General features: G+C 45.9%; 1 protein-coding gene across 35 annotated transcripts in view; it reads left to right on the top strand.

Annotated features, from left to right (window-relative positions):
* Positions 1 to 22,801, top strand: part of OBSCN (obscurin, cytoskeletal calmodulin and titin-interacting RhoGEF) — a 304,918-nt gene that overhangs the window by 71,552 nt on the left and 210,565 nt on the right. For all 35 annotated transcript variants that reach the window (XM_088654044.1, XM_088654041.1, XM_088654038.1 and 32 more), the window contains 13 exons: positions 1,085 to 1,351; positions 2,949 to 3,215; positions 4,894 to 5,006; positions 6,342 to 6,495; positions 9,355 to 9,516; positions 10,308 to 10,412; positions 10,808 to 11,074; positions 14,014 to 14,283; positions 15,508 to 15,774; positions 16,840 to 17,109; positions 18,577 to 18,843; positions 19,619 to 19,888; positions 20,851 to 21,117. In XM_088654044.1, the coding sequence (XP_088510170.1) occupies positions 1,085 to 1,351; positions 2,949 to 3,215; positions 4,894 to 5,006; positions 6,342 to 6,495; positions 9,355 to 9,516; positions 10,308 to 10,412; positions 10,808 to 11,074; positions 14,014 to 14,283; positions 15,508 to 15,774; positions 16,840 to 17,109; positions 18,577 to 18,843; positions 19,619 to 19,888; positions 20,851 to 21,117 (2,946 nt within the window). The remainder of the gene's footprint in view (positions 1 to 1,084; positions 1,352 to 2,948; positions 3,216 to 4,893; positions 5,007 to 6,341; positions 6,496 to 9,354; positions 9,517 to 10,307; positions 10,413 to 10,807; positions 11,075 to 14,013; positions 14,284 to 15,507; positions 15,775 to 16,839; positions 17,110 to 18,576; positions 18,844 to 19,618; positions 19,889 to 20,850; positions 21,118 to 22,801) is intronic.

The raw sequence follows: 22,801 nt of genomic DNA, 5'->3' as shown, positions 1-22,801 counted from the left end.
GGGAGAATGACTATGTCCACTCTTGGAATGTTGCATTTTTCATTCTGCTAGATAAACATAACATAGAGTTGCCATATTTCAAAAAGTGAAAATCCGGTCACAAAAGTTGTTGGGTTTATTTGGAGGAGGGGGGAGCAGCAACCCTTATATTACTTAGTAGGTAATTTACAAAGGAGCTCATGTCAAACGTTCCCCCCTTTCTGCATAACCGTGCCTAAAAGGTAAAGGGACCCCTGACTGTTAGGTCCAGTCATGGTTGACTCTGGGGTTGTGGCACTCATCTTGCTTTATTGGCCGAGGGAGCTGGCGTACAGCTTCTGGGTCATGTGGCCAGCATGACTAAGCCGCTTCTGGCGAACCAGAGCAGCACATGTGTAAGGGGGAGGGATTACAGAGAACCCCCCCCTCATCAGAAGCAGCCCGTCTCCAAGTAGCCATGAGAGCGAGGGGTTTGAAGAGGTGAGTCAGGAAACGGAGAAGGAGTGCCAGGGCTCTGGCAGGACTAGAGCCCCTGCTCCATAGGCAGGAAGAGAGAGAGGCGGAAAGAATGGACAGGAGTAGGGCAGACAGAAGACCAGTACCTCCGACGCCGGAACTGCGAAAGAGAAGGAAAGGGAGGCGCTTCTCTGTTCCGAGGCTTTTATGCTGGTCGAAAACGCGAAAGAGTTTAGTGCAGGAATCTGACTCGAGCGGGTAGACATGATATGAGCAATCCATTACACTGTAAATAATGTGCACCAATAAAAACGTCTGAAAGACAAGCATGTGGACGGTCGTTACTCAAGAGTAGTTGCAACAAACCCTGACAACATGTAAACGCCGTTTACCTTCCCGCCAGAGCGGTACCTATTTATCTACTTGTACTTTGATGTGCTTTCGAATTGCTAGGTTGGCAGGAGCTGGGACCGAGCAACAGGAGCTCACCCCGTTGCGGGGATTCGAACCGCCGACCTCCTGATTGGCAAGCCCTAGGTTCTGTGGTTTAGACCACAGCGCCACCCACGTCCCACTATAACTGTGCCTAATTGTAGCCATTTCCAAAGCTCTCTCAACAACATTGCATTTGTGTCTTTGTTGCCTGTAGAGACGCCAGTGTCATTTGTGAAGAAACTGGAAGCCAAGATTGTTGAGGAGAAGGAGACGGTGACTCTGGAAGTAGAGCTATCCAAGCCAACCACAGAGGTGAAATGGATGAAGAACGGCAGCTTGCTCCATCCAGGTGACAACTTGGAGATCAAGGCCGAAGGGACAAAGCACAGCCTGGTGATTAAGACTGCCGCCTGCGGGGACCGTGGCTATTACTCCTGCGAGACTCTCCATGACAAGACCCAGGCAAAAATAGCTGTGGAAAGTGAGTCAGGGGTGGTTGCATGCCTTCACTAGTGGGTGTTTGCTTTTTTGCAAATGCAGTGCTTACCTCCTGAAATGCAATGAGCACTGGAACAATCAGGGAACATAGCTGCCAAGTCTCCCGTATTCCCCGGGAAACCCCCGTTTTTCCAGCTGTCCCCAGCCGAAAAAACGGATATTTTTTTTGTTTTCCCCCGGTTTATTCTGGCACGGCGGCCGTTTTGGAACTGGGCGGAGCATGCTCAGAAGCGACTTTTGGTGCTGCTTTGCCCAGTTCCAAAATGGCTGCAGCGCGACTTCTGGTGCGGCGGCCATTTTGGAACAGGGCAGAGCAGCATCAAAAGTAGCTTCTGAGCATGCTCCGCCCAGTTCCAAAATGGCGGCAGCGCTACTTCCGGTCTGCTACTTCCGGTCCAGTCCCTTATTTCTTAGGCCGGAACTTGGCAGCTATGTCAGGGAACAACATAGCTCAGGGGTAGGGCTCATGTTTCCCATGCAGAAGGTTCCCATTACAGGTTGTAGCTGTGTTGGTCTGACGTAGTCAAAACAAAAAAATAAAAAAAATAAAAAAAAATTAAAATTAAAAAACTTAGTTGGTCTCTAAGGTGCTACTGGAAGGATTTTTTTTATTTAGAAGGTTCCGAGTTCAACCCTGGCTGTCTCCAGTGGTTAAAGGAATTCGCACTTAAATCTTATTGTATGTACACCTGAAAAGGACAAGAGACATAAATCAAATTTTATAGGAATTATTCTTGTGCGTGTACAACTAAACCTGTTAATTTATGAATGGGTCAAATACAAATTTTGGAGATACCTAATGGTTGTATTCAACTAAGCCCTACACAGAGTAGACCAGTGGTTCTCAAACTTTTTTCTCTCTGGGTCATGCTTTCAGAATAAAAATTTGCTCGTGCCACACCACGTTTTTATTGATAAGAAATACATTGGAAAGCAAAAAGAAACAACTTCTAGCAGTGGTTGATTTGTAAGAGCATCACTTGATATTCTAATTTTGGAAATGTTCTGCAGATAAAATACACATATATATATTGCTGCTCTACTACACTGAAATATTTAAATGTTTCTTTGTCCTTGAGCCACACTTGCCATCTTCTCTTGCTGCAGCCGTATGTGTGCTGCACCGCTTGAGAACCACCGGAGTAGACACATTGAGAAAAATGTTAGGCCTGTCCATTAACTAGGGTTGCCAGTCTCAATAGTGGACAGGACTTCTGTGCCTTTAATTGCCCTGCTCTCTTTTGAGTCTGGAAACCTTAAAGAGAAACCAGCAGACCCTTTGCTTGGAAATTAAACAAAGGGTCTGCTGGTTTCTCTTTAAAGTTTCCAGACTCAAAAGAGAGCAGGGCAATTAAAGTCCACTATTGAGACTGGCAACCCTACCATTAACTCCAGTGGGTCTACTCTGAGTAGGACTAGTGTTGAATACCGTCCATAGTGCACATATTCACAAGAACTGTAACATCTTTTCACATGCACAAATTTCCAGATGGGTACTTAAATGGGAAGAATGGTAAGCTTGGGCATTTTACTTTGGCCCAGACACATCTAACTCTTTGCGATATTGCTTTGTTCCTAAGTGAGACCCATCAAGCTGGTGAAAGGCCTTCAGCCACTAGATACCCATGAGGGCGAGTCTGCTACCTTTGAGGTGGAGCTGTCACACGATAATGTGGAAGTTACCTGGATGAAAGATGGCGTGAGGCTGAAAGCAAAAGACAACTGCTGCATTAGTTTCCAGGGGAAGAAGCATTCGCTGACTCTTTCATCCCTTGAAATTGAGGACTCGGGCCTTGTCGCCTTCAAGGCTGAAAGTCTCCACACAACAGGAAGACTTAATGTGAAAGGTAGGCATTCAAATTTTAGATGTCTTTGTTGTGCAACCCTATTTGTTGGGTGCATGAGACACATGTTCAAAGCACAGGGCCTCCTGGCTCTATTGAGCATCAGTTCCATTCAAACATTTTGCTGACCAAAACATGAACCGCCAATAGAAGCACTCAGTAGGGGGTGCCTAGTGACCACAGGACTCCCATCCCCAGGTCAACCCAGAGGTTGCTGGCAAACCCTTTGTTATGTACTGAGCTTGGATCCTAGAACAATAGGCAGGTAGGATCCTAGAAGGCAGCAACCTGATTGGCCTGCAGGAGCCGCCCAATCCGGCTCCAGGAGGAAGTGAATCAGCAACCTGATTGGCCTGCAGGAGCCGCCCAATCTGGCTCCAGGAGGAAGTGAATCAGCAACCTGATTGGCCTGCAGGAACAGTCCAATCAGGCTCCAGGAGGGGAATTGAATCAGCCAATCACACAGGACCCATTGTGTAAATAATGTATAAAATAGCCAGAGGTTTTGGGGGAAAGCACTCACTCAATGTTTACCATGAGATGAAATAAAGAGTATGAAATCAACACTCAACTCCGAGTATATTTCACCCATCCTTGTGATAGCTAGGTGTAAGGGTGACTCCCTACAGGGAGCCAGCCCCCATCATCCTAACATCCACCTTGCCAAGCACAGGGAGCAGCAGTGGGTCTGAAGCAGCCAGGGGGGAAGGGAGAGCCTTGGAGGGGGTGAGCAGCCAGTGGGCAGAAGCTCAGGGGAGGAGAGATGTAGGCAAGGGCTCCAGGATGCTGGAGAGCCATTGCACGGCTTTGACCAGGAGGAGGCTGAGAGGGCATCGCTCCTTCTGGCGCAAGAGTTAAGGAGAGCACCGCGACGCAGGTCAAGGGGGAGGCGTTTTGGGGTGCCCCAACTACTTTGCTGGCGTAGGAACAGACGTATTGCCGGATTCTGGTTCGGACTGAGAGGTCCCGTTTTAAGCTATCTCTGCACTGTAAATACTATGCACAATAAAAGTCTTTAAAAACAAACTGGACTCAAGCGGAGTTACTCTAGAGTAGCCACGATGACCCTCTGACACTAGGTAACTGCAATGCTGCAATACCTCAGGGACTGCCTCTTCCCATATGAACTGACCCGGACTCTGCAATCATAACCTGAGACGTTTCTTTGTGTGCCTCCTCCTCAAGAGGTCCAGAGGGTATCGACATGAGAACAGGCCTTTTCTGCAGTGGCTCCCCATTTGTGGAATGCTCTCCCCAGGGAGACTTGCCTAGTGCCTTCCTTACATATCTTTAGGTGCCAGATAAAAACATTTCTCTTCAACCAAGCATTTTGGCTGATTAACATTCTATGTGGGTTTTAAAATGTGCTGGAAGGGGTTATTGGTTTCTGTTTCACTATGTGTTTGGTATTTTTCTGTTGTGAACCACCCTGAGATTTTGGGATGAAGGGCAGAATACTACCACTACTACTAAATCTGCCCTGGGGTCCTTGGATGAAGGGCATTCTATTTATTTATTTATAATCGTATTAATAAAATGCCTGCTTGTGGGGTGGACTAGTTCTCCTTCACTGGCATTATTATTTTTATCATATGACAGTATTATTATTATTATTATTATTATTATTATTATTATTATTATTATCTGCTACTACTACCATTGTTGTTTGTATTTTTGGCAGAACGGCCCGTGAAAATAATCAAACCTTTGCAAGACATTAATGCTCAGAACAAGGATGAAGTAACCTTCGAATGTGAACTTTCCAGACCTAATGTCGATGTCAAGTGGCGTAAGGTACTGAATTTACTTGCCATGTGACTTTTCCTACTTTAAGGAAATGGGGTCTAATGTGTCACATGGACACTTCTGTTGCAGAAAGTTCAGGGTGTTGTGTAGTATTTGTGTTTACTTACAAATATGTAGGTTGAACATAGGTGCTTAGCGCCCCAACAGATATCCAAAAATATTGCAAAGCTCCAACTCAGCTTTCTGACCCTCAAACTTTCTCAGTTTGAGCTGCCCGTTTAAGCATTTTTACACAGACAGCTTGATGACTTCACACCCAGTCAAGGGATGGAGAAAGACACACTCGCTTCTAGAACAGCTGCTAGCTATTGTCAAAGGCAGCCAATCTTCATAACATAGGGAGCAACTTAGCCAGAACAAATTACAAGTCCACGCATACCTGGTATGCTTCAAGCAACATACATGGACAGAAAACCCGACCGCAAAAAATGCAGAGCCGAGAATCACTGACTCATTAGGTAAAGGTAAAGGGACCAATAGGTCCAGTCGTGACCGACTCTGGGGTTGCGCGCTCATCTCGCATTATTGGGCGAGGGAGCCGGCGTATAGCTTCCAGGTCATGTGGCCAGCATGACAAAGCCGCTTCTGGAAAACCAGAGCAGCACATGGAAACGCCGTTTACCTTCCCGCTGTGGCGGTTCCTATTTATCTACTTGCATTTTGACGGGCTTTCGAACTGCTAGGTTGGCAGGAGCTGGGACCGAGCAACGGGAGCTCACCCCGTCACAGGGATTCGAACCGCTGACCTTCTGATCAGCAAGCCCTAGGCTCAGTGGTTTAACCCACAGCGCCACCTGGGTCAGAAAACCCATGAAAACCCATCCGCAAAAAATGCAGAGCCGAGAATCACTGACTCATTAAGAGACCCCAAAAAGTCTTACAGCTCACAACCCCATAACAGTAATAATCAGAACAAGACTGGACACTCAGAAGCATTGAAACATTGCACTAAATTGTATTACAAGAACCCCGTTCCTCTTGGAAATGTATGACGCAGTCTCTCCTCTTGTTCTCGTTGGCATATTCACATGACAAATGCTGCTGGTTCTGAAATCTGACATTGATTTTCTAGATTCAGTGGCATCTTTCTTAGAGACACAACGACAGTTATTAAATTCTGGCAAATCTCCAATGGGGCCTCAGGTGTGAATTATATCCTGTCCAAACAGAGTTTTGTGGATCTCGAATGAAAGTATTATACAGTAGTACCTTCAAACAGTGGAATACTTTCTTGTTCCATACTGATTTTGACGAGACAAGAGCAACTGCAGTTAAGGGACTTGGTGAATCTGTTAAAACCTGATCTGGACTTCTTCCTTCTAGGATGGAACCGAGCTTCGGCCAAATAAAAAAATTGCAGTCATTGCACGGGGGACTACGAGAAGCCTCACGATTCACAAATGCGAATTTGAAGACAAAGGGAAATATATGTGCGATGCTGTTGATGACAAGAGCTCAGCTACCTTGGTGGTCCATGGTATGTTTCAGTGGGGGAAACAAAAATATTTTCCTATCCGAATGACTTTGCATAAAATGCTGCCCAGTCATCACAGGCCGATTCACAGGTGTATTTATTAAGATTCCATCACTTCTGCATCAGGTGGCGCCTTGCATGTGAGAAGGAGGACAGATAAATGTCACAGGTAGAATGTTTGTGTTGCTCAGTGGCCTGGCTTGAACTTCACAGTAAGCCAAACTGTAGCTTTGGTATGTGATGAAATTTCCTGTTTTTTGTTTTTTTTAAACTACTACTGAATGTTGTTGTTGTTGTTTAGTCGTTTAGTCGTGCCCGACTCTTCGTGACCTCATGGACCATAGCACGCCAGGCACTCCTGTCTTGCACTGCCTCCCGCCCGCAGTTTGGTCAAACTCATGTTCGTAGCTTCAAGAACACTGTCCAACCATCTCGTCCTCTGTCGTCCCCTTCTCCTTGTGCCCTCAATCTTTCCCAGCATCAGGGTCTTTTCCAGGGAGTCTTCTCTTCTCATGAGGTGGCCAAAGTATTGGAGCTTCCGCTTCAGGATCTGTCCTTCCAGTGAGCACTCAGGGCTGATTTCCTTAAGAATGAATAGGTTTGATCTTCCTGCAATCCATGGGACTCTCAAGAGTCTCCTCCAGCACCATAATTCAAAAGCATCAGTTCTTCAGTGATCAGCCTTCTTTATGATCCAGCTCTCACTTCCATACATCACTACTGGGAAAACCATAGCTTTAACTATACGGACTACTGAATGATAAGCAACCAAACAAATAAAATGAATGACACTTTAGCTCAGTTAGATTAGCCAGTCTAGAGGCAGAACATAGGTCAAAGGGCCTCAAACCTTCCCTTTCGCATCACTTCCCTACTCACAGCTAAAAGTCCGCTTACCCCCCTTTTATGGGTGCGGGGGCATTGCGGGATTATTATTATTATTATTTATTTGCACCCCGCCCATCTGGCTGGGTTTCCCCCGTCACTCAGGGCGGCTTCCAACAAATACCAAAATACATTAAAATATCACAGATTAAAAACTTCCCTAAACAGGGCTGCCTTTAGGTGTTTTCTAAATGTCAGGTAGTTGTTTATCTCCCTGACCTCCGATGGAAGGGCGTTCCACAGGGCGGGTGCCACTACCGAGAAGGCCCTCTGCCTGGTTCCCTGTAGCTTTGCTTCTCGCAGTGAGGGAACCGCCAGAAGGCCCTCGGTGCTGGACCTCAGTGTCCGTGCAGAACGATGGAGGTGGAGACGCTCCTTCAGGTATACTGGACCGAGGCCGTTTAGGGCTTTAAAGGTCAGCACCAACACTTTGAATTGTGCTCGGAAACGTACTGGAAGCCAATCTTAGGACCGGTGTTATGTGGTCTTGGCGGCCGCTCCCAGTCACCAGTCTAGCTGCCGCATTCTGGATTAATTGCAGTTTCCGGGTCACCTTCAAAGGTAGCCCCACGTAGAACACATTGCAGTAGTCCAAGCGGGAGATAACTAGAACATGCATCACTCTGGTGAGACAGTCTGCGGGCAGGTAGGGTCTCAGCCTGCGTACCAGCGCCTCCCCCTCGCAGGTGATGCAGGGCTGTGTGTCAGGGTCTGTTCCTTGCCGGAGCATGCTCCTGGCTTGAAATCCTGCTCTGCATCAGCCTACCAAATTGGCCAATGGCAGACTGGCGCGAAGGGCTGGGCTGTCCGGGGGGGGGTGTGGGCCTGAGGGAACAATCAGACTTCCCTCAGGTCCTCTCCCGGGAGATTTAAATCACCCCGTGCGCCAGTCCCCAGCACTCAGCTCTTTGCAGCACCTCTTTAAAGGTAAAGGGACCCCTGACTGTTAGGTCTAGTCGTGAACAACTCTGGGGTTGCGGCGCTTATCTCGCTTTACTGGCTGCAGGAGCCGGCATTTGTCCGCAGACAGGTTTTCCGGGTCATGTGTCCAGCATGACTAAGCTGCTTCTGGCGAACCAGAGCAGCGCACGGAAACACTGTTTACCTTCCTTCTGGAGCGGTACCTATTTATCTACTTGTACTTTGACGTGCTTTCGAACTGCTAGGTTGGCAGGAGCAGGGACCAAGCAATGGGAGCTCACCCCTTCGTGGAGATTCGAACCGCCAACCTTCTGATCGGCACGCCCTCCTTACTCACAGCTAAAAGAAAAAAGAGGAAGGGTTGACAGATATAATAAGAGACAAGTCAAATAAGACAGTTAAGAAAGAATGGGAGTACCTAAATATATATTTGATAAGTCAAGTTTTAGAAGTGAAGACCTGGTTGTGTCTAGAATAACTCTGCAAAGGTAAAAAAAAACCCTCCCTGATACCAAGATGAGGGATGCACTGAAATACAGATAAATTAGTTTCAATTAGGAATAATGAACTGTTGTGAGACTAACAGAAGCCCAAAGAACAAAAGAACAAAAAACATGAATAAATGAAATATTTAAGAAATGTCAGTTTATTAGGAAAATGGATGACATGGAAGAGGTCATTGTTTAAAACATATGTGTTTGATCTGTAAAGTATTAGTTTAATAATGAATGACTTCATGTCATTTCGTTTATGATTTTCTTTTTTCTTTATTAAGATTTAACTGTATCAGTGTATGATATTTATTTATGTTTCCGTTTTTCTTTTTTTCTTTCTCTCTCTCTTTTTGTAACCTTTCTTAATTTCTTTTTCCTTTTTCAAGTTTGTAAGTTTCGATTTGTATGTATTTGGAATAAAAAAAATTAAAAGAAAGGAAATAAAAGAGGAAGGACAGAGGAGCAGGCTAAAAGGGACACACAATTCGCCCGGGTACAACTTATTCCAGAAGTCAGTAGGAGCAAATATCCTTCAGTAAATTCCTCTTTTGTAACCCTTTAGCCCGAGATATCAAGATAGTGAAGCCACTGGAAGATGTGGAGGTGAGCGAGAAAGAGAGTGCTTCCTTCACCTGTGAGATTTCACACGACGAGGTTGAAACCCAGTGGTTCAGCAACGAACACAAGATCCGGGCCGGAGAGAACATCAGGTTGCGGCAGGACGGTAGGAAAGGGGACAGCTGATGAGTAGAAACATTGGATTTATTTTCTAGTTGGGATGGCCACTGGAAAGTGAGTCTGAACTGTTTAGGTCTCTTGCAAAACTAAAGCTTGATGGCAGACATTCAGATCACACGCATATCAGTTATATAGCAGTTTGAGTGTTGTGGCTTTCCTCAAATAATTATGGGAAGTGTTGTTGGACAAGGGTGCTAAGAATTCTCAGATGGATATATCTAGTCTACTTGCAGAGCTATAAATTCTCTGGGCTAAGGAAATGGATCATAGCTGCCAAGTACCCCGTATTCCCTGGGAAACCCCCGTTTTTTCTTACCAATTCCTGGCGGTCTCCCTGTTTGAGCTCCTCTTCCGTAAATCTCCCTTAAATCCGCTCCTGCCGGCAGCCATTTTTCTGCTGCCGGTTTGCCCATCTATGGGCACCAGAAAATGGCCGCCGCTGGCACCAGAAATAGCTTCTACGCATGCCCGGCGGCCATATTAGGGGTGGCCACATGGTGGCGGCCATCTTCCGGTGCAACTTCTGGTGCTGCTGCTGCTGATCCCGTATTTTTCTGCGGGAGACTTGGCAGGTATGAAATGGATGTTAGATCATGTCCTCTGGGGTAAGGGGGTTCTTGTGTTGTGGGATTTACTACTAAAAATGTGCTTTCTGTGTCCTCTTGGGCAGTATGAGAGGCTACAATGGGATTAAGGAGCGGGTGCCTAAAGTGTGGTACACTCAGCAAATCTCAAAACTGATGGCCCATAACTGTGAGTTTGTGTCTCTATTCACAGGGAAAAGCTACGCGCTAGTCTACAGAAGCGTGGAGATGGAGGATTCAGCAGAAATCAAATTTGTTGCTGAAAAAGCAGAATCCCGGGCAAAACTTAAAGTAAAAGGTAATTATGATGGCATTGTAGTGCAGTGTGGCTTATTAGCCTTTCTTAAAAACGCACCTTCAGTTTGGTTAATTACATAAACGGCTCAGGACCACAATGCCTCAACGACCGCCTCTCCCCATATAAACCGACCCAGACCTTGTGATCATAATCTGAGACGCACTCTTTGTGTGCCTCCTCCATGAAAGGTCCAGAAAGTGGCAACATGAGAACAGGCCTTTTTATAGTGGCTCCCCATTTGTGAAATGCTCTCCCCAGGGAGGCTTGCCTAGCACCTTCATTGTACATTTTTAGGTGCCAGGTGAAAATGAATATCAAACGTCTTGAACTTCCTAAAGCACTATATAAATCCAGAGCATTCGTGCTAGTAATGATGTTTCTTTGTCGTCCTTTAGAGCTGCCTGTAAGGTTTGTGAAACCTCTCCGCGTAAAGATTGCAATTGAGAAGCACCGGGGCTTTCTGGAGTGCCAAGTGTCTCGCCGCAATGCTGAGGTCAAGTGGTACAAGGATGACAAACTGATCCAACCTGGGCAAAAGTATGAGATTGTCAGCGACGGGGTCTACAGGAAGCTCATAATCAATGAGGCAGAGTTTGCTGATGAAGGCATTTACACCTGTGATGCCATCGATGACAAAAGCAGCGCTCAGTTTTATGTGGAAGGTACTAACTTGTTCTTAGCTGGAATATGTCGACGGAACCAATGAAACTGAGCAGCCGTGCCATTTATCTAAATCAGGGGTCCCCAGACTTACCTGGCTTTGGGCCGGAGGGCAGGGGAGTGCGTACGCAGCGAGCCAGAGGGCGGGGGAGTGCGCGCCCGTGTGCATGCACGTACACACTTACTGGCGCGGTGGCGCGCTTCCAGGTCAGAAAAATCGCCAAAAATCGTTTGTGTGCATGCGTACGGGCCTCCCCCGACCCGGAAGTGCACCAGAAATGACCTCTTCTGGGTCGGGAGAGGCCCATACGCATGTGCACAAACAAATTTCGGCGTTTTTTCCAATCTGGAAGTGCGCCTCCGTGCTGCGCGCCGTAAGAGTGGGCGGCGGGCGGCGGGGGTCGTCGCGGGTCATCACGGGCCGGATTGGGAGGCCAATTGGGCCGCATCTGGCCTGCGGACCGTAGTCTGGTGACCCCTGATCTAAATATCGCAAGGTGGGTGGGTGGAATTCCCATAGCCAAGAAAGCATCATTTAGATTTCAGGTTTGTTCCTGCCACCCCTGCCCTTCTTTCCAGACAAGGTGTTGTGGAAATGCAGGCAAAAATATTTGCCCAGTTCTAATTATTATTTAACGAGCCCGCCAGCAGGTTGGATAAATGTGCTTTGCGGTTTTGGGTCCCCCCTGCAGGCTACCAAATAGTCATTACTGAACTAGAGCCAGGTTCATCGCATTGCTGGTTCTGAACTGAGGTTGGACCAGATTCAATGGTAAAAATGCTACTATCGCTGGACCTTATCCTCAGAACCTTAGGATAGCTTCACATGGCAGTCTCTCCTGCTGTTGATCCAGAATGTTAGGCACGCAACTTGAAGTGTAGGAAGTGACATTTCTTAAAAGGACTTCCCCATGCTCTAGGAGCCTTTCTACTTCTCTCTGCCACATACATGAATTGTGTCTTGTGTTCTGCGCCCTTTTTTTATGGAAGGAACTGAGCAGATTGAGTAAAGGAATCAGTCCATCAGAGATCTGCGTAATAATATCCTGTGGGAAAGTGCCCTTTCAACAAAATTCAATTCATCAAACGTCTTGATCGCCCTAACTTCCTAGCTGCAGCAAAAAGGCTACCAGTAAGGTGTCAGTATAATCCAAAAGATTCCGGAAGAACATATCATCTATCTATCTATCTATCTATATATAAATGTAAACTGGGCATGTGGGTTAGTCTCCACTATTCTCCGAAACTGCATGACCGATTGCATTCAAATTTGGACACAACGTCCCAAGCAAATATGTGAGTGACCATGTACAGATTGCGTAGATAGATGTCACACCTATGGCATGTAAAACCCCATTTTTTGAAGCTCTAAACCAGGCACCCCAAACTGCAGCCCTCCAGATGTTTTGGCCTACAACTCCCATGATCCCTAGCTAACAGGACCAGTGGTCAGGGATGATGGGAATTGTAGTCCAAAGCATCTGGAGGGCCGAAGTTTGGGGATGCCTGCTCTAAACCCATACAGCAGACCCTGCCGGGCATGCTGGGAAAAGGACCAGGTTACACAACATTGCCCTCTAGCGGTGGCTACACTGGTACTGCAGCTAGAAAACCTTTCCTCTCCACAACACCTTGGCTCGCCTTTACAGACTAGGCTGAATGGAAGTGGGGACTCGCCTGGGTGGGGGTGGGGGTGGGGAGGAGGGGACAGGATATGTCATGGATCGGGACAGGGTGGGGGGAATCACAGGGATGAGCCGGGGTGGGGGGGAGGAGGGGGGGATAGTTCATGGGTCGGGACAGGGTGGGCGGAATCACAGGGTTGAGCCACAGCAATGCGTGGCCGGGCCAGCTAGTAGTATATAAGAATTGTCCTTACAATCTAAGCCTGTGCACTTTTAATGGGAAAGATGTGTCAGGTTAAATGTGCTTTAGAATTGCAACCCCACAATAGAACTGGGCTTGATGATTGGCATGGGGTTGCCACTGAAAATGCCAGCTTTGGGTCAACTCCCCCCCCCGGCTGCCCCAATATTTGCATGTATCATTGTGTTACATAATTTGTTGCCACGGTCAGAGGTGGGGAAATAAAGAGAGCCAACAAAGAAAGTCTGCCTGCAAAATGGAGAGAGAACTTGTGGACGTCCAGCTGTTTCTGGACTACAGCTCCCATCAGCCCAGCCAGTATGGTCAGTGGTCAGGGGTGATGGGAGTTGTAGTCCAGCAACATTGACGTGAAGGCCACAGGCTACCCACTCTGGGCCTACAACAAGAGCAGGAAGAGGAGTCAGAACTTGGTAGGAGGCTGCCATGTTTTGCCAGCAAACCATGTGCGTAATGCCTAGTTTTGCTCTCAGTGGACAAGCTGAAGAGTTAAAAAATATGCTACTGCATATTGATTTTTATTTCCTGCTCCTCTTGTTCTAAGCTGGACCAAGGAGCCCAGCAATTTTCAAATCTCAACATTATGATGATTTTAACATACCTGCCAAGTCTCCCGCTGAAAAATGCGAAATCAGCAGTGGCATGACACCGGAAGTTGCATAGAAGCAACTTCTGGGGCCGCTCTGAGCATGTGTGGGCACCGGAAATAGGGCAGAGCGGCATCGGAAGTCGCTTCTACGGCAAGATGGCCGTCGGGCATGCATAGAAGCAACTTCCGGTGCCGCTCTGCCCTATTTCTGGTGCCCACACATGGGCAGAGCAGCACCCAAAATAGAGGCTCCCTGGCAGGTAGGAAATCCGGGGGATTTCTGGGATTTTTTTCCATTCGGGAGAACAGCAGGAAACGGATTAAAATCTGGGGGTTTCCCGCGAAAAACGGGATACTTGGCAGCTAAGGATTTTAAATAGCTGTTTATAAGCTGCCACTACGTGGTCTGCATGGAGGTGGCAGGATGGGCATTTAACCCTTTTCTCTTTGGCTCCTCCCTGTCCTCAGAACAATCCATCAATATTGTGAAGGAGCTGAGGGATGTGGAGGTCAGTGAGCCAGCGGAAGCCAGGTTTGAGTGCGAAATCTCCATTGAGTCTGTGAAGCCCCCCAAATGGTCTCTCCGCGGAGAACTACTGCAGGCCGGCAAGGATGTTGTGATAGAACAGGAGAGGAGGCTCCACCGCCTGATCCTGAGGCAGACCGACGTAGAGATGACAGGCACTATTCAGTTTGCCATTGGCAAAGCAAAGTCCACAGCAAACTTGGTGGTGAAAGGTAAGTCGTTTCTTCCTCAGAAGCAGCAGCAGCAGCAGTTCTGTTCAGGGTGGCCCTTGAGGAGAAGGCAGGGGGGCTTTTAGATGAGCAACATTCAGCGGCGCAAGGATGGCAAAGAGATTTGGAGGAGCCAAAAGTATGACCTCTGCGAGGAGGGGACCCGCTCCATATTGATCATCCACGGTGTGTCAGTCAAGGATAGTATCAGTCTACCTAGCAATACAATTCTGTGGTTCTTTACCCCTTCATGCATTGGTAAAGGTAAAGGCAAAGGACCCCTGGACAGTTAAGTCCAGTCAAAGGCGGCTATGGGGTTGTGGCGCTCATCTCGCTTTCAGGCCGAGGGAGCCCGTGTTTGTCCACAGCTAACCTTCCGAGTCCCGGACTGCAGAATCTAGGACCGGCAGCCATGTGACACCGGAAGTTGCGTCAACGTAACTTCCGGTGTCGCTTTGCCCTTCTATGGGCACCCAAAATGGCCGTCGGCGGCTTCGAAAGTCGCTTGTGCGCATGTCAGGAAGTGCGTCGACGCAACTTCCGGTGTCGCTCTGCCCATCTATGGGCACCAAAAATGGCCGCCTCCGACACCGGAAGTCGCGTCTATGCACTTCCGGACATGCGTAGATACGACTTTTGAAGCCGGCGGCAGCCATTTTTTTGTGCCCATAGAAGGGCAAATCGGAAAGGAAAAAAATGGCCGCCGGCAGGAGAAAATAACGAAGAAAAACGGGAGACGAAGTGATACGGGGGACCACCGGGAAAAGGTAAGTAAAATCAGGGTTTTCCTGGAGAAAACGGGGTACTTGGCAGCTATGGTCCACAGACAGCTTTCTGGGTCATGTGGCCAGCAGGACTAAACCGCTTCTGGTGCAATGGAACACTGTGACAGAAACCAGAGCGCACGGAAACACCGTATACCTTCCTGCCGCAGCAGTACCTATTTACTTGCACTGGCATGCTTTCGAACTGCTAGGTTGGCAGGAGCTGGGACAGAGCAACGGGAGCTCACTCCGTTGCAGGGATTCGAACTGCCGGCCTTCTGATTGGCAAGCCCAAGAGGCTCAGTGGTTTGGACCACAGCGCCACCAGCGTCCCTTCTTCATGCATTATCTAGCAGTTGTGCATAGTTATGCTTCCCTGCCATCTCCCACACATTTCCCCTAGATCTAATTCAATGCCACTTATTTGTCCATAATGACCCTCCCTGCTTCTTCTTCTTTGTAGATCTTCAAGTGACTATTACCAGGCACCTAGAAGACAAGGTCGTCCAGGAAACCCACTCAGTTGTCCTTTCTTGTGAGTTCAAGCCTTCTCCAAAGGTTGTAGAATGGTACAAAGACCACACCCTCATCGAGCCCTCAGAGAGGTTTAAGCCCAAGAGGGATAAGAACACAGCAGAGCTAAAAATCCTGAAGTTGTCTGTTGGAGATTCTGGTGTTTACAAATGCAAAGCTGGGACTTCAGAGACCAAGGCCTCACTGACCATTCTGGGTAAGTAGGTGAAACAATGGCGGGAAGGCGAGGGGAGTCCAGCCCTGCTTTATGTGCAGGAAAAGAAATTAGCAATTTTCTCATGTGGATACTTACTATTAGAAACAGTTGTGGACAGGAAAAGTTTTCTAGCTGCAGTACCAGTGTAGCCGCCGCTAGAGGGCGATGTTGTGTAACCTGGTCCTTTTCCCAGCATGCCCGGCAGGGTCTGCTGTGTGGGTTTAGAGCAGGCATCCCCAAACTGCCGCCCTCCAGATGTTTTGGCCTACAACTCCCATGATCCCTAGCTAACAGGACCAGTGGCCAGGGAAGATGGGAATTGTAGTCCTAAACATCTGAAAGGCCGAAGTTTGGGGATGCCTGCGTTAGGTGAATAATTTTTACTGACATGTCTATATGCCACATCAAGGCAGCAAGAATGCTTAGAAAAAGCTCTGTCCCCTGGCACCTTTGAAAGATGTCAATAAATGCCCCCTCAGATGCAAGAGAGACTGTTGCCTCTTTTTGCCCAATTCCTGTTTGCCTTGACTCAGCCCCTCCTAAGCTGAAGTCACTCTGACACACCTCCACATCAGCTGATCTGTCGTATACCACGACCCCACAATAACCATTTTGCTACTGGCACCCATGGAATGTTCTCAAAATTCCGTGAGTCCCCACTGGCCCGAGAAGGTTGCTGCTACCTGCTGAGGTTGCAGGTTAGAAAGGGAATTTACAATGCAGAGTGTGTTGCGACAACCTGTAATGTATTAGAGAATGATGCCTCCCTCAGCAGTATGGAATGAGCTTGCTTATTTGGAGTGTGGGGAGGAAGAAGCCATAAGAGAGGGGAGGACATTTCTTGGGCAGCAGTTGGAGAATCTGAGATGTTCCGAAAAATGTTTTATTTGCTATCGTGGCCCTTTGGATTCTCTGAAAATGCTATGTGGAAAACGGCCTTTGCATATAGAACGGAGGCAGCGAGAAGTTTGCAACATGCTGTTTGCAGAGCTGGAGATGGTTGTGGTAAGTTAGCATCTTGTGCTGTGGGACCTCATTGTGCGCCTAATCCCTCCCCTCAAACAGAACGCAAAGTGGAGATAACGAAGCATCTGGAAGATGTGGAAATTGAGGAGGAGAACTGTGCCTTCTTCACCTGTGAGCTGTCTGAAGACATTGACGATGTGGAATGGTTCCTCAATGACACACACCTCTTCCCCAACAACTTCAATGAGATCAAGAAGCTGGGCACCTCTCACAGCCTGATGCTCAAACACGTCATGCCAGAAGATGCTGGTTCAGTGACGATCAAGGTTCAGAAGAAAGTCACTGAGAGTGCTCGGCTGAAGGTGAAAGGTGAGTTTCCTTTTTTCCACCTAAGGCCCTTGGTCCTCACTTGCCTTACAATCAAGGTGCTGTATGAATTTTGTGAAATAAACAACAACCAGAAAGTTGGATCTAAACATTGCACTTTCCTAAATAAGGAATTTAAAGAGATTAATTCAAAGAGATTAATTCAAAGAGAATGTAAAGAGATTAATTCAAATCTGGGAAAATTATAAAGATCTGCTTGAACCAAGAACCCCCAGGTGGCTGTCACCAATTGAAATCCTAACAGTGAAAAAAATAAATTCAGATGGGAAATGGGGAAAATACAAAGATTTGATAGAAGAAAGAGAAGGGAATCTAAAGATGAAAGAATACGAGGAAGTGAAACATCTATTAACGGGGTGGATTCAATTCCATCAAATAAATAGTAAATTTAATAAGGATAAAACGCAAAAAGGATTTATAGACAAACCCTCACCACTAGAAGAAAATTTACTCAGAAATAACAATAAAATAATATCCAAAATGTATAGTGTTTTACTGGAGTGGGAGGTGAAGGAAGAACTAACCAAATAAACTATGATAAAGTGGGCCGTGGACTTGGGAAAGACAATACAAGTGGAGCAGTGGGAGGAGTTGTGGGAAGTTTCCTGGAAATTCACAGCATCTGAAAGTATTAAAGAAAATATGGTCAAAATGTTCCACAGATGGTACATGACGCCGGTTAAAATCAAGAAAATGTATAAGACAAAAAGTAATTTGTGCTGGAGGTGCCAGAAAGAAATAGGAACTTTTTTACACATGTGGTGGCACTGCGATAAGATAAAACCATTCTGGAATTAAATTATAGAAGAAATAAAAATAACAATAAAGTCTAATATTAAGAAGAGTCCTGAGAATATCTTACCGGGAATGATTGATATAGAGGTTAAAAAGCAAGACCAAAAAATACTGCTATACGCTACAGCAGCAGCACATATATTAATAGCTTCATATTGGAAAAAGCAGGACGTACCAAAAGTAAATGAATGGCAGGAGAAATTATTTGAATATGTAGACTTAGCAAGATTAACTAATTTAATAAGAGGAGGTAATAAAAATTTGAACAGAACTGGGAAAAATTCAGAAATTATATGAAACAACAATGCCCCACAATTAAATCTTGGATCCATTTTTAAAGATCGGCACTGAAAACAATGAGAAGCACAATAGAAAAGTAAAAAGAAAAGTAAAAAAATATAAAATCAAAAGAAGCAGTTTCAAAAAACTACTAAGTGACTGAACTGCAAACAAGTGGAAGTGACAGAGTGGAGAGAATGATAAGTTATGTGATTTGATTTTTTTGTGTTATTGGTATTGTATTATTTGTTTCTTATAATGCTGTTATGATTTAAATTTGATGTATTAGGTGTTTTAATTTGAATCTTAATAAAGTTTATAAAATAAAATGAAATAAACATTGCATTTGCCTTTCCTTGTTGCACCGTTCTTCAGAGAAGCCTGCCGTCTTCATGAAGTCCCTGGATGATGTTGCTGCAGAGGAGCGCAGCACAGTCAGCCTGGAGTGTGAGGTCTCCAAGGCAAAGGTCAAGCCCGTCTGGAAGAAGGAGGGTGTGGAACTCACCCCAAGCGACAAGTACGAGATGCTGCAGGCTGGGAAGACGCTGGGTCTCATTATCCATGACCTCGACAAGGCTGATGCGGGCTTGTATACATGCGACCTTGGTACAGAGGTGGCCAAGTCTAGAGTCAGCGTCCAAGGTAGGGGCTGCTGCATTGTGAAGTCCAGAACTGTAGATTTGCAGATTTGTGTAAACATGTGCCCACACGAAGCCAGACCACAAGCGGAGGGCCAAAACAAATGTGCGGCAGTATCACAGCTAAAAGGAAGGCTTTGTGTATCTTTTGCCATCTTTTAGTGTCTTTCTAGGGTTCTAACACACCAGAATGTTACCGAAGACAATAAAGGTAAAGGTAAAGGGGCCCCTGACCATCAGGTCCAGTTGTGTCCGACTCTGGGGTTGCGGCGCTCATCTCGCTCTATAGGCCGAGGGAGCTGGCGTTTGTCTGCAGACAGCTTCCAGGTCATGTGGCCAGCATGACAAAGCTGCTTCTGGCGAACCAGAGCAGCACACGGAAACGCCGTTTACCTTCCCGCTGGAGCGGTCCCTATTTATCTACTTGCACTTTGATGTGCTTTCGAACTGCTAGGTGGGCAGGAGCTGGGACCAAGCAATGGGAGCTCACCCCGTTGCAGGGATTTGAACCGCCGACCTTCTGATCAGCAAGCCCTAGACTCTGTGGATTAACCCACAGCGCCACCTGGGTCCTTTTAAATAACAAATGAGGGTTTTGCTAATCGGAATGCATTCAAATTCAATTCAAACGAGCTTTTGCTGTTTATACTTCCTCTGTGGAAATGTCCTGGGGAATCCTTAGCCATGCTCTCTGTTTTCACAGGGGTCCCCCTGCTCTCACTCTTCCATTGAACTTGCCTTTCCATTGAACTTGATCACCCTTTTATCTATGTTCTTAGAACTGAATATCGGTGTCACCAAACGCCTCAAAAACACGGAAGTCCTGGAAGGGGAGAGTTGTAGCTTCGAATGTGTTCTCTCCCACGAAAGCGCTGAAGATTGCCGCTGGCTCATCAATGGAACCGAAGTGGGCCACGAGGGACGGGTTAGAGCGTTCAACAAAGGGAGGAAATACACTCTCAATATTAAAAAAGCAATGTCTACTGATGCTGGAGAGGTGGTTTTTTCGCTCGGTGACTTAAGCTCCAAAGCCACTCTAGTTGTGAAAGGTGCGTAGAGGAACATCTGTTTGGTACATGGACAGTCTCAACAGATTATAAAGTGGCACTATTTAGTTTATTTATTTATGAAAATATATACCAGTATTTTTTTTTTAAAAAAATCAGAGCTGTTTGCAACAACTATTCATAAAATCATACAGTCATACCTCGGTTTAAGTACGCCTCGGTTTGAGTATTTTCCGTTTAAGTACTCCGCAGACCTGTCTGGAACGGATTAATCCACTTTCCATTACTTTCAATGGGAAAGTTCGCTTCAGGTTAAGTACGCTTCAGTTTAAGTACTCCACGGACCGTCTGGAACAGATTAATCCACTTTCCATTACTTTCAATGGGAAAGTTCGCTTCAGGTTAAGTACGCTTCAGGTTAAGTACAGACTTTCGGAACCAATTGTGTTTGTAAACCGAGGTACCACTGTATAACCATATAAACATGTTAAAATCAGAAATCAACTACCTGCTTTGGAAAGATTTACAGTGGTGCCTCGCTAGACGAATTTAATTCGTTCCATGAATTTTTCTTATAACGGAAAATTCTTCTAGCGAATCCCATAGTAATGCATTGAATTTTTTCAAGAATTCTTTTTTGCCCATAGGAACGCATTAATTGAATTTCAATGCATTCCTATGGGAAACCGCGATTTGCTAGATGAATTTTTCATAAAACGAATTTATCTAGCGAGGCAACCTCCGCTCGAAAAATTCTTTCGTTAAGCGGAAATTTCGTTAAGCAGGGCATTCGTTAAGCGAGGCACCACTGTAATCCTAATTTCATAAGCATGATGGAAAATGAAACAGAAGGTGCCTGCTGAATCTCAGTTCCTTGTCTTGTTGCTCCTTTACTACAGATTCCCGCCCCCCCAAAATCCCCCAAAATAGTAAAAAAGATAATAAACTTGAGGAGTTATTTTTTCTTCTTAATGGAAAGATCCTTTTGCTTCTTTTCCCTTTAGAAAAGCCAGCGGAATTTGTACGCGAGCTGGAGGACAAGACGGCATTGGTGGGGCAAGAGACTAGCTTGAGTTGCGACTTGTCCAAGTGGGACGGCAACATTAAGTGGCGCAAGGATGGCAAAGAGATTCGGAGGAGCCAAAAGTACGACCTGCGTGAGGAGGGGACCCGCGCCATACTGATCATCCACGATGCCTCAGTCAAGGACAGTGGGGAATACACCTGCGAGACCGAAATCTCTAAAACAAAAGCAACGCTTACTGTGGAAGGTCAGTCGTGGTGTCCTGCAAGGAGTAGATCCAGTGAGCAATCAGAAAGGATTTTTTTTTCCTGAAATGCAGTTTGGGTCCACCTAGCGGTTGGAGAGAAACTAAATTCAATTTCCTTTTAAAGGCAAACCTACCAAATCTGCAGTTTTTTTCTTTTTAAAAAAATCATTTTTATTGATTTTCCAGTAAAAACAGCCAATTAACATATCCATCAAATCATAATAATAATCCAATTAAAAACAATAAACTAAAATAAAACAACAATCAAATTACAATACAAATCACTAAAAAAATTTTTTCCCTGGCTTCCCATAGTCTGGACCTCTGAAGCCCTCTTCTTGTTGTTCTCATATTTTCCACATTCTGATCTTAATGCTTTAAAGTTCTCCATCCCTGGCTATCCGATTCTCAATCATGTCAGAAATCATATATCCTTTATTCCATCGAGTACAGCTTTATTTGTGTATATATATATATTTTCAACTGTCTATTTGCCAGTGCAGCTTTTCCTGACTTCATTCCAATCTTCCAATCTGGGCTGTTGTCGAACTCCATCATTTGAAGTTTAATGACGCAGCAACTCCCAAGTTGTTAAATTATTCCAATCCGGGCTGTTGTCCAAGCCTTGTCATTTGAGATTTAATGACACAGTAACTTCCACGTTGTTAAGTTGTTGCTGATTTCCATTGTTGAGCATACTGGTTGCAATATTACAATGTAAATGAACTGTATTCCACAGATATAAGTCATTTGGCGATCGATCAGCTTTCCCGGAGACCACACAATCCCCCCCTCTGGGCCCTAGAAGGAGGGTTGCTAGACATCCATTTAGCCTTCTCTTTCGCTCATAATGAATAAATTCTGCAAACAGATGCACTATATGTTATTCCAAATTGTTGTCTCAAGTCATTATAAAGTCAGCTACCAAGTATTTCCCACTTCCCTCGAAAAAGGGAGGAATTCTCATTTTTTTTCGTGCTGCCTCATGTAAACAAGCACCATCTTGTTTCTTATTGTTTCTTCTTTTATCATTGTCAAGTCTTTCAAGTCTAAGTAAAACTGCGCAATTGAATACTTAATTATAAATAGAAGTCCATCTGTACTATTTTTTTAAAAAAAGGTTTCTTAATGAGGCTTGGCATTTAAAAAAATGGTATTGAGAAGAAGAAAAAAGAACGTACAATCACCTCCATAATCCAAACACCATGATGAGAATCTCTTTGAAGTCCAAGCTTAAACACCAGGGGCTGTGCAGTTCTGCAGATTTTTTCTCAGTCTTTTTTCGGTCCAGACTATGTCTGTTTATTGTCCAAACAGATATTTCTGGCTATGAGAGTGGCTTCGGAGAGTGTCAGCCGTGTCGTGCTCTGGGACCCAGTGTCCTGCTGCTTGCACCTAGATGCAAATTGACAATCTCGGACGGCCTGCAAGTCTATGAGACAGTCCTCCCCCACCCTGTGGAGTCTGCCAGGGCTAATTACCCCCATATCAACCCTGAATTACCGGCGTGGCTGAGGTCTGATCATGTGGGAGTCAGTCATTTCTCACCGCCAGAAACAGCAAGCCCCCCCAAATCTGCAGTTTCTGAAACAATGTGCAATTCAAAGCACGACCATCAACAGTTTGTCAAATATGGGGGGGGGGATTCCAAATTCCAAAAATAAATAATCAAGACTTAAATATA

The sequence above is a fragment of the Zootoca vivipara genome, chromosome 11 (genome assembly GCF_965207765.1).
Source record: "Zootoca vivipara chromosome 11, rZooViv2.hap1.1, whole genome shotgun sequence".
NCBI classification, from domain to species: domain Eukaryota; kingdom Metazoa; phylum Chordata; class Lepidosauria; order Squamata; family Lacertidae; genus Zootoca; species Zootoca vivipara.
This window is presented reverse-complemented; position numbering and strand designations above follow the sequence as displayed.